At 58.0% G+C, this 12,269-nt stretch overlaps 1 protein-coding gene across 3 annotated transcripts in view; it reads right to left on the bottom strand.

Moving 5' to 3' along the window:
- The window catches only part of PTPRF (protein tyrosine phosphatase receptor type F), an 82,567-nt gene that overhangs the window by 4,240 nt on the left and 66,058 nt on the right, over nt 1-12,269 (bottom strand). For all 3 annotated transcript variants that reach the window (XM_053921777.2, XM_053921779.2, XM_053921778.2), the window contains 8 exons: nt 12,154-12,247; nt 11,370-11,588; nt 10,900-11,060; nt 8,192-8,307; nt 3,544-3,641; nt 1,317-1,440; nt 974-1,149; nt 198-317 (listed from right to left, as the gene is read on the bottom strand). In XM_053921777.2, coding sequence (XP_053777752.1) covers nt 198-317; nt 974-1,149; nt 1,317-1,440; nt 3,544-3,641; nt 8,192-8,307; nt 10,900-11,060; nt 11,370-11,588; nt 12,154-12,247 — 1,108 coding nt within the window. The remainder of the gene's footprint in view (nt 1-197; nt 318-973; nt 1,150-1,316; nt 1,441-3,543; nt 3,642-8,191; nt 8,308-10,899; nt 11,061-11,369; nt 11,589-12,153; nt 12,248-12,269) is intronic.

The following is a 12,269-nucleotide window of genomic DNA, read 5'->3' as shown; positions in this document are numbered from 1 at the left end:
GACGGTGTGACTCGGAGACTCGGCCTGCCACGGGCTCAGGGCAGGTGACCCAGGGCTGGCCATTGCAGCGCACTCCCACACCTCCGAGCCAGCCCCCAACCTCCGACCCCAATTTCTGCCTGTCCGTGCCCAGCATGCCACGTTCAGACTGCTGTCCTTACAGGGCCTGGGCGGGGGACGGGCACTGCAGGCCGTACCTTGTGGAGCGCGAAGGTGCGCACAGTGTACGTGGCCAGCTCCACTGTGTCCAGCAGAGTGACCTGAATGAGGCCGTAGGTTTCAGTGCCACGGACTGGCCAGTACTGGTCGCACTTCACCTGCAAGGCAACAAGCAAGGCAGGGTGCAAGGATGTTTGGAAGTGCCCAAAGGTTCAGAGGGGCAGGGGTCCCGGGGCAGAGGCAGGGAGGGCGGTCTAGCCCACCAGGATACAAGGCACCCCAGCGCCTCAGCCCCGCTCTGCCACTCCCTCAACCACATCAGGTCCTCACACTACATCGCCACCCTGGCCCTAGCTGGGGGACTCAGGGCCGTAATTGAAATTTATTTATTCATGATCAGATCACACCAGGCACATTTTCTGCCAAATTTACCCATAACGTTTATGTGCCATTTTCAAGCTCTGTAAATTTTACGTTCCAGTCAACGCTTTGCAGTGCAAAAGCAGATAACAGCAGCTCTTTCCACTAATTAACTGAGGAGATGCGTTAGTGCCCCAGGAACACTTCGGCATCTGGGGAACATGTCTACATTCCGGGAACATGCCAGCAACTGGGGAACATATTAACGTTCCCAGAAAACGCGGCATCTGGTGCGACATATTAACATCCTAGGAACCCCCTAGTGTCCGGGGACCATGATGATAATACCCCAAGATACAGCACTTGGAGAGTCCCGTGCAGAACTTCTTTCCACAGGGACAGCAAAGGGTGCCGAGTCACGTGGGGGCCAAGTATTTCCCACCCACGGTCTCACCCGGGACTTCTCCTCCAGCCGCGTCATCATGACGACGGTGGCTGTGCGCTGCTCCCACACCATCCGCCAGAAATCGCCCATGGTTTCGGGCAGGGGGCCCTGTGTGGCAATGTAGGCGTTCTGCTTGCGGTAGCCGTCGATGTAGTTGGCGTTGATGTAGTCACTGCCCGGGACACCTATGGAGGGGAAGGGACGCGGGAGAGCATTATTCCAGGGCCCTCACCCCCACCCACTACACCTCAGGGCACCCCCAGGACTCGCGGGCCTCTTCTGCAGGGTGTCCTGTCACCCCAGCCAGCAAGGAGGAGAGCAGGGGATGGGAGGGGGCCCGCCCCTGGCTCACCATCGATGGAGGTAAGGATGACACGGGAGTGGTCGTAGGCAATGACATTTGCGTAGCGGTTCTTGGGCTTGTTTACCTCCAGGTTTGAATTCTCCCACGTGAACTGCTGTCCAGGGTCAATGGACTACAGAGAATGGAGGAGGCAGGTGGAGAGGGGGAGCACAGAGGTCTGCCTCCTGCCCCCAAGGGGGACCTAGCCTTCCCAGTAGCGCCCACATCCTATCTTCGCTCCTAGGCCACGGCCAGCCCCTCTAGTCCGTGGCTCCAGTGAAAAGTGAGCTCCAGTTCCCGTAGCCACGAAGTTCAGGGGCTGCCATGCCACTTCTGGCTATGGTACCAAATCCCCTTGCCTGTAGAGATTGGGAGTGAGCTGGGGACAGGGTCCCTCAGGCCCTGTGCGCACCTAACGAAGCGAGTGCAGAATGACAGGAAGCAACGGCAGCCAGCTGTGCTGTGCCTGCCACTGCCTAGGGCCCTGGACACCCATGCACAGCCTTGTCTAGTTCTCCTCCTACCTCTCCGGCTGGTTCTCTTCTGACTCGTCTCCTCCCACCTGCCCATTCTGTAGGCAGGGCACAGCGCTCTTCCAGGGACCATTCCCCGGCTCTCTTCGACCTCTACAACCTTTCCTGGGTGACCTCGTCCTGTCGCAGCATCTTACATCCGAGTGCTGGAGCTGCCCATAACCCAGCTTGCAGCCTCCAGTCCAAACAGCCAGCAGCCTCTTTACACAACCAACAATCCTTACACAATGTAGATCTAATGGCCAATTTCCTGCTTAGTGACTTCCACGGCTCCTCACTGCCTCACCTCAGACGATAATAACAACAGCTCGATCTTAGTGAGAACTTACTGCATGCCTGGCACTGCTCTAAGCACTTTGCATGGATTCCCTCATCTAAACCTCCTATGAAGCAGGTTCTATTATTATCTTCCTTTTACAGATGGACTCAATCCAGTTCTCAGCGCAGCACACGGTGTCCTCCATGTTTTCGCACCAGCCTGTTACTCCCCGCAGGATAGCGTGCACTGCCTCCCTGAGTCCACCCAGCATGCCCCGCCCCTCAGCCTACCTTCTCTGCACGTCCGTCACCTTCACTATTAAGCCATGTTGTGCTACTCCATGTTGACTATCTATCTGCACTCACGTCTCCACGGACTGAGCTCCCCGAGGCCATTTGTCTCCAGATGCCCAGCACAGGGATGGTGCCTGGCAGGTGCTTGACGGTGAGTGATGACTGACTGCCTGACCATTAAAGGTAACAGAACTATGGGATCCCAGCTGAGGGAAAGCCCGTGGCAGGCCAGGGTAGCCACAGAAGACTTCCTGGAGGAGGAGGGTCTTAGAAGGAAAGCCCAGACTGGAGGAGAAAAGTGGGCAGAAGGTGGACAGGGGAGCACTGGGCCTGGGCAGGCAGCACAGAGCCTCACTGGGAGGAAGGGCAGGCGTGGGATGCGGAACTTAATGGGCACAGGCTGAAGACCACGAAAGGCCTTCCTGGACAGCTGACAAACTGAAGACAGGGAGCCCAACTCGCTGGAATTGTTACTCTCGAAGCAGGACCTTACGCAAAGCAGGGCCCGGTGGGTACTCTGCAGGTAGAGGCGGCACGCTTTCCTTGTGGCAGACATGTTCACCAACCTGCCTGCCAAGCTCAATGTCCTCTGCAGAGACCCGGCCCACAGCCCTTGGAACCTGCCTGCCCACAGCCCGTGGAAGGGGAACCTCGGTGCCCAGGACGCCACACACACAGCCTGGACGTCTGACTAGAGAAGAACAAACTCCCAGGGTGGGCTGAGCCAGCGTTTCCCTTACCCCTTCATCCCTCTCTGATCGAGGGTTAATCCCATGTGAGGTCTATGCCCGAAGCACGGGGAACAGCGGGGCTGAGCCACAACAGCTTCTGTGCCCCTCAGAGGAGACGGGGCTCTCCTGGTTACCGCCCTCACTGGCAAAGCGCCGCCCAGCTGGGCAACTTGGAAGCCCTCAGACCCCAGGCCCAGAGAACAGTGCTCTGAAGTCTGAGTCCCCAACAGGGAGGAGTCAAGGCCAGAGTGAAGCGAGCATGCGGAGGGCCCAGCACAGGAGGGTTTGTGCAGCCTGAGCCGAGTCCCCTGACTCACTATCTCCGTGATCTGTGTAGCTCTGACAACATGTGAGCTCATGCCGGTGCAGGGCGCAGGCGGGGCCCAGTGTCAGGCAGGCCTGGGTGAGAATCCGTCTTACCTCATACTCCTGGGAGAACTTGAGGCCATCGTTGGCTTTGAGGCGCTCAATATTGTCCGCTAGGTCAGTGATGGGGATGGGCGGGTGGTCTCGCATACCTGGGGGCACACACGGGGTGAGTTAGCGTGAAGCCTGAATGAGGGGGTGGAGACAACCCCAACACACGTATGTGCACATGTGAACACGTGTGACCATGGAACACGTGGCACTGGTGGCATGGAGACAGCGGCACATGCGGTGCGATAGGGATGGCGGAGCACACAGCGGCTGGAGAGGGGAGAGGACGGAGAGGGGTGTGTGTCGTGAGCACGTGTGAGCATGTCAGCGAAATGTGGTGCTGAGTGGGGCCGAAGCCCAGGTGTCGGGCAGCTGACAGGATGGGGCTGCGGGCTTCTTCACCCTGCACCCCCACCCCAGGGGTCCTGCCTGTGGACAGCCCTCCTGCCCCTCACTGGGAGACTCCACGACTTCACCGCCCCAGCAGCGAGCACATGGATGGAGTGAACACGGAGTGCAGAGACGTAGCAGAGTGATGGGGAAGGACTCGGAGACAGAAGCAGAGGTGGAGACAGGGACACCAGGAGACAGAAGAGATGTCCAGAAAGGTGTCAGACTGAGGCTGGAAGCCAGAGAGGCGGAGAGACGGGGCTAGGGCCAGTGAGAGGGAGAACAAAGCTGGAGGAAGCAAGTCGGAGAGGAGGAGGAGGACGGAGAAGGGAAAAGATGAGGCAGCAGGAAGGTGGAAGGCAGAGAGGAAAGGAGAGAGAATCAAGGGAGAAGGTTGGTGATGGGGGCGTGAAAAAGTGGAAGAAACAGACACGGAAGCCAGAGTAGGCCCCAAACAGGGGAACTTGGAAAACTAACTTGAGATATTCGGGCAACTGGGGACACTGGAACCTGCAGGGAAACAAAACAAAACAAAACAAAACAAAAAATAGCAGGACAAGAGAAGAAATCCCGTTAACCTCTGTTTACATCACAGAGGAATGCAGGTAGCCGGGGCAGGGTGGGCAGGGCGCAAGGTGAGGAAGGGGCTGAGAGAGCTTGGAAGGGGCAGGAGTCGTTGGGGGGAGGGGACAGTAAGCCAAGTCCCAACACAGGCCTCCTCCTGCCTCCCGAGGAGCACAGACCACGTTCCCACCCAGAGCTGGGCATCCCAACTCCCTGGGGCCCGGGAAGCCTCCTTTTATAACTATATTCTTGGTCCAAACCAACCCTTGTCTCCTCTGGTACAAAAATTAGACCTTAGCTATTTTCAGATGATTTGGCAAAAGTGAACTCTGCTTTTATAGAGAGAGATGAGGCACGTGTGGCAAGAAACGAAAGGGTCTGTCTGCCCGAGAACATGCAGATGATGACAGATCACTCTTGCAGCTTTTCTGTGTGGTCGAAAAATCTTCAGAATAAAAATTAAATAGTAAGAGAAAAAAAAACGTGAAGGAAACCCTGAGCTGTGGAGAGTGCCGCCATCCCCACTGCCCCCACCATTGTCCTTTTTTTACTGTGTTTTTTCTCCATCACCATTTATCCCTCTGATAACCCCCTCCCCCCATGTCCCCTGTTCTTCTAGCATCCCTGGTTCACTCACCACTGCTTGTGTCCACAGGGGCACCTCTCCCCACCAGCAGCCTCAGTTCCTTGATCTCCAGATTTTTGGTGACGCTCACCATGGCCCTCCCTACTGCCTGACCTGGGCTACAGCTTCCTTGTCCTTCTGGCCCCCAGGCCTCGCACTTGGCCTTGAACACCACTGTGGACCTCCTTTTCTTCCCTCCTCCTTCCCTCTGGCTCCTACAGTCACGGGAGTCCAGGATCTGTCCCCTGGGGGCTCAGACTGCTCAGCAATCCTCCCGAGCATGCACATTCCCAGGCCGTGACCTCTCTCACGACCCTGCTCTGACCCTTGCCTCTCGTCCTGGAGAAAACAGGCCCAGGGCTGAGAACTCCAGCAACACATCCCCTTACACCACCTCACCTGCGTCCCATTCCCTCCTGGCCCGGAGCTCAAAGGCACCCCCAACACACCTTTCTCAGGCTAACTCATACCCCACACCCTGGGCTTGAACTCCGAGTCTCAGATGCTCATTCAAATGACCCATGTCAACAAACAATGCCATGTGGGAAAGAAGAAAAATCCTTTTTGCATCTCATACCCCTCTCTTCCCTTGCCCTGTTCCTGCCTCTCTTGTCCTTCACACTTGGCCTCTAAAAAGGGATTCTCTACTTGTTTCTTCCTTGTTCACCGCTCAAGGCACTGAAACGCTTCTGCCCTCGGTACTTGGCTGCCATGCTCTCTCCAAGGTGCCCACTGCCAAAGCCGATGGTCCCCTTGCCCCCTGGGTCTCCAGCCAATATACATCACCAAATCGGCTCTGGCACAGCCCTCCCTGCCCTGGCTTCCAGGACACTGTAACCTCCTTGGCTACCCTTCATCCTTCCTTCCTCAGTGTGTCACCTCCTTCCGTGGCTGCTCTCTCCACCCCTCTCTTCTCCTGGGCCGCTCATCTACACTACTTTGACCGTTGCATACTCCTCGGCGCCTCCCACGCCTGTGGTTTAGGCCAGGATGTCAGGGCAAAGGTCCAGACTCACAGACTCAGCTGCTGTCCAGAACCCCTGCTCCCGCCCCACGACTAGCCATCCTTGCATGGCCCCCGGCTTCACCCCCCATGTGCAGTCAAGCCCAAGCCCCGCTGCCCTGCCTCCTTCATGCTTCTCCGAGCCTGCCTTTCCCTCAGCCTCACTGCCACCTTCAAAAGTCCTGGCCTCAGCACCTTCCACTTACTTGGTGGCCTTCTAAATAGGCTCCCTTCCCAACTTCTCCCCCTTCAACCTGTCTTCCGCACAGCAGACAGAGAAGTATTTTTAAAGCACAATTCTGACCCTGGTGCTCCCCTGGTGAAAACCTTTAATGCCTCCCTGGTCCCCTCAAGTCCAACCCCCTGAGCCTGCTGCTCAGGTTCCTCTGTGACTGGACCTCCGTCTAACTCTGCAGCCTCATGTCTGGGCTCTCAAGGTCCCCAGCCCCAGTGCGCTGGAACACTCAGTGCCTCTGAGCTGTTCCTGTGTGTGCTAGTTCCACCGATGAGCGCTTCCTCCCACCCCCTTTTTGCTTGATTAATGCCCATGTGGCTTGGCACCCCCTCTCAGAGGAGGCTTCCCAGCCCTCCAGGGCCCCAGCAGCCTGGAGTTTTGGTTCCTCACAGATACCCAGGTTGCAACAGCTTGCTGGGTCTGCCTGGTCCTCTCTCTCTCAGGACATGTGCCCTCAGAATTCAGTCACCATGTCGTAAGGGAGCCCAGGCCACACAGGACAAGGCTTCACATGGTTGTCACAGCTGACAACCCCAGCTGGATGTGGAGCTGATTCTAGCGTCAATCACCAGACATGTGAATGAATGAGTCTTCAGAATTCAGGGATCAGCAAACTTTTCTACAAAAGGCCAGACGGTAAATATTTTTGGCTTTGTGGCCATAATATATCTACCACACCTACTTAACTCTGCCTTTGCAGTGGGAAAGTAGCCATGGACAGTACACGAATGAATGGGCATGGCTGTGTTCCAATAAAGCTTCATCTGCAAACGCAGGTGGTGGGCTGTATTTGGGCACGGGCCATTGTCTGCTGACCCCTGCTTTAACTGACTCCATCTCCCAGACTTCAAGTCTTCCAGCTGAGGGCCCAGACACCCTAGAACAGAGACAAGCTGTGCTGGCTGCTGTGCTCCTGTCTGCCTTTTGGACTCACAAAAGCTGCGAGGGGTAACATGTAACTACTGTTGTTTTAAGCCATTATGGTTTGGGGGAATCTGACATGCGGGAATAACGAGCTCTTACACGCACAAGCCCGGGTGCGAGTTAGTGCACCGCGTCATTCCGCAGTCACACGACCGCTGTTGTGTGTCTGTGTCGCAGGCACCTAAGAAGATCCCGCCGTGCGCACAAGACCAGGGACGACAGACGAACGAGACATGGCTCCCGGATCCCCGGAGCTTGGGCTGTCGTGGAGACACTACCAGCCCAGGGTGGGAGGAGTTGTGACAGAGGAAGCAGAGAGGTTCTTCTGGGGGCAAAGGGGAGACTGCCCCAGGCCTGTGTCGGGGCTGGGGCGGTCTGGGAGGTATCACCCAGGAGAGAGGTCTGAGCCGTGTCTGCTGGGGTACAGGGAGGGAACGGCACTTTGGGTAGAAGGAACAACCAGAGCGTCTCGCAAGAGTGGCTGGGAAAGGAAAAGCAGACACCAGGCCCTGTGCAGGGCCCCCTGTGATTGGGGCCAGCCTCCAGGTTGGGTCCCACCAATGTCTGATGCAGCACTTTCCACCGACACACTTCTCTTTTGTGTGAAGGGGCCGGAGTGCCGGTGCATGGCCGGGATGTGGGCCGTGTGAGGGTGCTTGGCCTATGTTCGGACAGGCCAAAGACAAGGCAGGGCCTAAGCAGCCTGGCCTCCCCCAACAGGCACCTGGGCCCTGTAGCACCAGTCCAGCTATTGGATCTGGGGCTCCTCAGTCACTGCAACCAAGTGGATGACACAGGGAGAAGGGCAAAAGGAGGAACAGGAACAGGGCATGAGGCCAGGGTCCCTCGGCAGAGACCCCGGGGCCTGCAGGCATGGGCTAGGGCAGACAGGCTGGAGTACCTGCCCTACCTGGGGTTTGGTAGTTGAGTCTCCGCATCTCCACGGGGTCAGAGGAGTGGGCCAGCAGAGAGTCCTTCAGCCCAATTGACTGCTCGTCCTTGGAGGACGGGGAGTGGGTCCTTTTCCTGAAGAGGCAGAAGGGCACTTGGTAAGAACTCAAGGTCCAGGCAGATGGCAGAGATGGATGGTGTGGTTGGCTGCAGGGGAGCTCGTGCTCACGGCTCCGTCCCCCACACCACCCCAGCCCCAGCCCCTCCTAGGGTCTCTGAGTGCAGGGGAGCCAGGGGCAGAGCAGCCTCAACATGGAGAACACACAGTGGGGGTGGGGAGAGGACAGAGAGAGGTGCAGCAAGGGAGAAGGGGTGGTGGAGGCTGGTGGCTCCTTCTGACAGAGGGCAGGTCACTGCTGGGCAGTGGCTGCTGGCCCCAAGGCAGTCGCAGCTGAGACAGCAGGAGCCACCAGGGATAAACATGCAAATGACACATAAGACACACAAACATCACAGAGCGCCAGGCCCCAGCTGTCTGATTCTCGGTATTAGGGCAGATGCCCAGAGGGGCAGTATAGGGGAAGTGTCACCCTAGCCAAGCAGAGTCCTCCCTCAATGGTCTCAGCTCCCCTGACTACAAGGGCAGGGTCAGAGACAGACTATGGCTCTAGCTGCTGACAAGTACCCAGTGGCTGTTGCTGCTCAGCAGAGATGGGTATGCAGAGGAAGGAGGGGGAGTGGGGTGCAGGCTGAGAAGCGGGAGAGAAGACCTTGTGTGAGTTTGCACGAGTGTGTAGCACACACACTTCCCCACTGCCCAGCAGGCAGCACTCTGCACACATGCAAGACTCTGTCTCCTGTAGCACTTTGGTGACTCAGAACAGGGAGCCTGGTGAAGGCTCCAGGGAGCTCAGAGCCAGTCTGCGCACGCAGGGGGAGCATCAGAAGTCTGTGCTATGCCTGTGCCCTGGAGAAAGGGCATTCCTTGTGCAGGATGCTAGTGGAGAGAGGGTCAGAGCCTGCCCCAGGGCCTGCCGAGCTGATCAGACAGCCACAGGCCAGGAGGCTTCCGGTCAAAGCACCGTCCCTCCCTGCTGGGCCCGAAATGTGCAGAGGGATAAGAAGTGATGGGGGAGGCGCGTGAAGAGAGAAGGAATGGCTCCTACCTTTCTTGTTTACTAGGTCCCGAAAGATTGGCAAGGACAGAAGAAAGAACGGTCACTGTTTCTGCCAAGAACTCAGGGCCTCCCGTGACATGGGGGGAACTGTGGGACCTGTCTATAGCATCTACTTGGCATGGACAGGGAGGGGGTTGCCCCTCCTGACAGACACCAAGACCCAGACGGGAGTGGAAAGGAGGATGAGTGGGTGTGGGGAACCATCCTCAGGTCCCCACCCACAGGTCTCCATGCCCTGGACCAGGACAGCTGGTCCTAGTCATCCTGGAAGGAAGGAGCTGACTCTTTAGGAAGCGGGCACTGGGTCCAGGTCAGGGGTAAGGGACAGGGGAGACATGGGGCACAGAGCACAGGATCTCATATGTGGAGACATGTTCAGACACAGCCCAACACGTGTTCACTGACAGGCATTCACCAATATGTCTTATGGGCTCAGCCTCGTGCTGGGCGCTGGAAATGCAGGCCCAGCGACATGCCCAATGAGGCTGGGACAGATGGGGACAGTGTGGGGAAGAGGTGAGGGCCCAGAAGAGCCTCGTGGGCCTGGAGGGGAGCCCTGAAGGATGAGATGGCAGTTGCCAGGTGGTCGGAGAGCAGGACAGCTGCAGCATGGAGGGGGACACAGTTTGAACTGGCAGGGCAACTGCATTAGTTCAGTGTGACAATGTCAGGAGTTGTGGCAGGGGCCATACCAGAGAGGTATTTGTCCGGTGACAGAGGTCAGGGTTGATATTGGGAGCCACTAAAAAGATTCCAACTGAGGTGACAAAGTTAAGTCTTTGGTAATAGCGTTCAGATTGCAAGGTTAATGGCTAGAAAGAGGGGACTCCAAGAGCAGGGGGCTGCATCTGCCTGAGAGAGAGGACGGAGGCGTGCTGTGTGCCAGGTTCCCAGCTGCCTGCTCACGCGTTCCCTTGGGGGGAGCCCACTGGGAGAGGGGGAGAACAAACCTGTAGACATCAGGACAGGACTCACAGGAGGCAGTGGGGCCAGAGGAAGAGGAGGGCGGAGGGTGACACCCAGGTTTGGCTGGTTATTGGGGGGATTTGAGGAGGGTTTGGGAGAAGGTTCAAGATGCACCGAGTATAGGACAGCTGAGAATGCCGCGGTCAAGCGAGCACTCGATAAATGTCTGCCAAGTACATATCTGTGGGCACGCGGGCCTGGGCCTCCCTAGGCCCAAGCGGGAGAGCCAGGCTAAGGAGCCATCTAGGAACAGCAGCACAGGAGGTGCTGAAGGTAGGAGACCAGGAGAGGGCAGTGTCTTGAAGCTGAGACACAGACATACATCCACCGAAACAGAGACCAACGGACAGACACGTCCACGGATGCACGTGAACCAGCCCTGTGTGAGGCTGAGGCTTCTTATCACACCCAGGCAACATGCCCATGTGCACACACACTGCTTCTGCTCTTCCTGGTCCCCACTGAGCCTGGGCCGGGGTGCAGGCTGGCGTGGCTGCTCTGGGCCTGGATACACACGCCCAGGCAGGGCCTGAGAGTCCAGGGGCAGGTGGCCACCCCCAGGAGTCCTGAGCACAGCACTCACCTCTTGAACAGGAGGATGGCGATGACAATGAGGATGATGAGGATGACTGCCAGGACGGGGCCTGTCACCCACAGCATCTCGGGTTCCTCCTGTTGCTGTGCTGGCACCACCTGTACCACAATCTCATCGGAGTAGGGGCTGGTGGCATAGCGCTTCTGTGGCTGAGGAACAGCATGGGCAGTGAGCTCAGCGTGACATCTCCCTCCCTGTGCCCACCCAACCCAGAAAATGGACTCGGGGGTTGGGCTAAACTGGCTGGCTAGGACTGGTCTCCCACACCCAACAGCTTGGTTGGCTGCCTGGGTCCCTAGGACAGCTTAGGTCTGATTCTCTTGTCCCTGGGAGCTGGTGTCTTGAGATCCTTTGTGCAGACCTGGGGTCTCTGGGGCTGCTCCAGGCCTGGGATCTCAGGGTGTTGGAGCCTGGCCTGGGGTCTCGGGATGCTGAGGGCCCAGGGGGCTCAGGCAGACCTGGTCTACGGATTCCTTCAGGGAGGCGAGCACAAAGCACTGGTAGCTCAGGTCCGGGGACAGGGGCCGGTTGTAGAAGCCCTGGTAGCTCTTCTTGTCCCCCAGGGTGAAGGTCTTGGGGAGCATGTCCACCTGAGCGGCCACATAAGGCTTTAGCTGCTCTGTCTGCCGCCGCCGCCGGTGCTGTTCCCTGCCGTCCTGCTCGATGGCCTCCAGGAGCTGATGGAGCAGAGTGCAGAGTCACACGGGGCCTTGGAGCACATGTCCCTGGGCTAAGACCAGGGCTCACCTTCTGTGTAAGGGGCTCGAGCCTGGCCATGCCCACTTTCCTTGCAGAGAAATGCCGGACACCGGACATGGCAATGCCATTCCTTCCCACCAACCCAGTAAGATGATGCCCTCTGGGGACCTGCCTCTCTGCCTAACCAGAATGAACTGGTTCCGCCCCACTCAGAAGAGGATGGGGATTCCAAACACCCTGGGGGCCCCTCTCTCGACCCACTGCGGCATTTAGACCTTCAGGAGCCTCTAAAGTCCACAGAACTCGAGGTTCTCCACATCCACAGAGATGTCTCTATTTTTTCCCACTCCAGGGATCCTCCGGAACCCCCCCAGGGAGTCCCCCGTAAGCCAATTTCTCTGAAACTCCTGGGGGCCACCTAGGAGTGGCCTGGCTGCCAACAAAAGCGGCCAGAGAGTGATTCCAATTTGGGGGACCCCTGGGGGCTACAGCCAGCCACTGCCCCGGGGCCATCGTAAGTGCTGCCCTGGCCCGTCCCTGCACCTCATCCAGCTCCAGCTCCTCGGGCGTGCTCCACCTCGGCGTCAGCATGCTCCCGCCCACGCGGTCAATGGGCACCACCACGATGTAGAACCAGCTGGGCGGGCAGAGCAGGGAAC

Source organism: Desmodus rotundus, chromosome 3, assembly GCF_022682495.2.
Source record: "Desmodus rotundus isolate HL8 chromosome 3, HLdesRot8A.1, whole genome shotgun sequence".
Lineage (NCBI taxonomy): Eukaryota > Metazoa > Chordata > Mammalia > Chiroptera > Phyllostomidae > Desmodus > Desmodus rotundus.
Note: the sequence above shows the minus strand (reverse complement) of the source record. Positions and strands in the feature narration are given on the sequence as shown.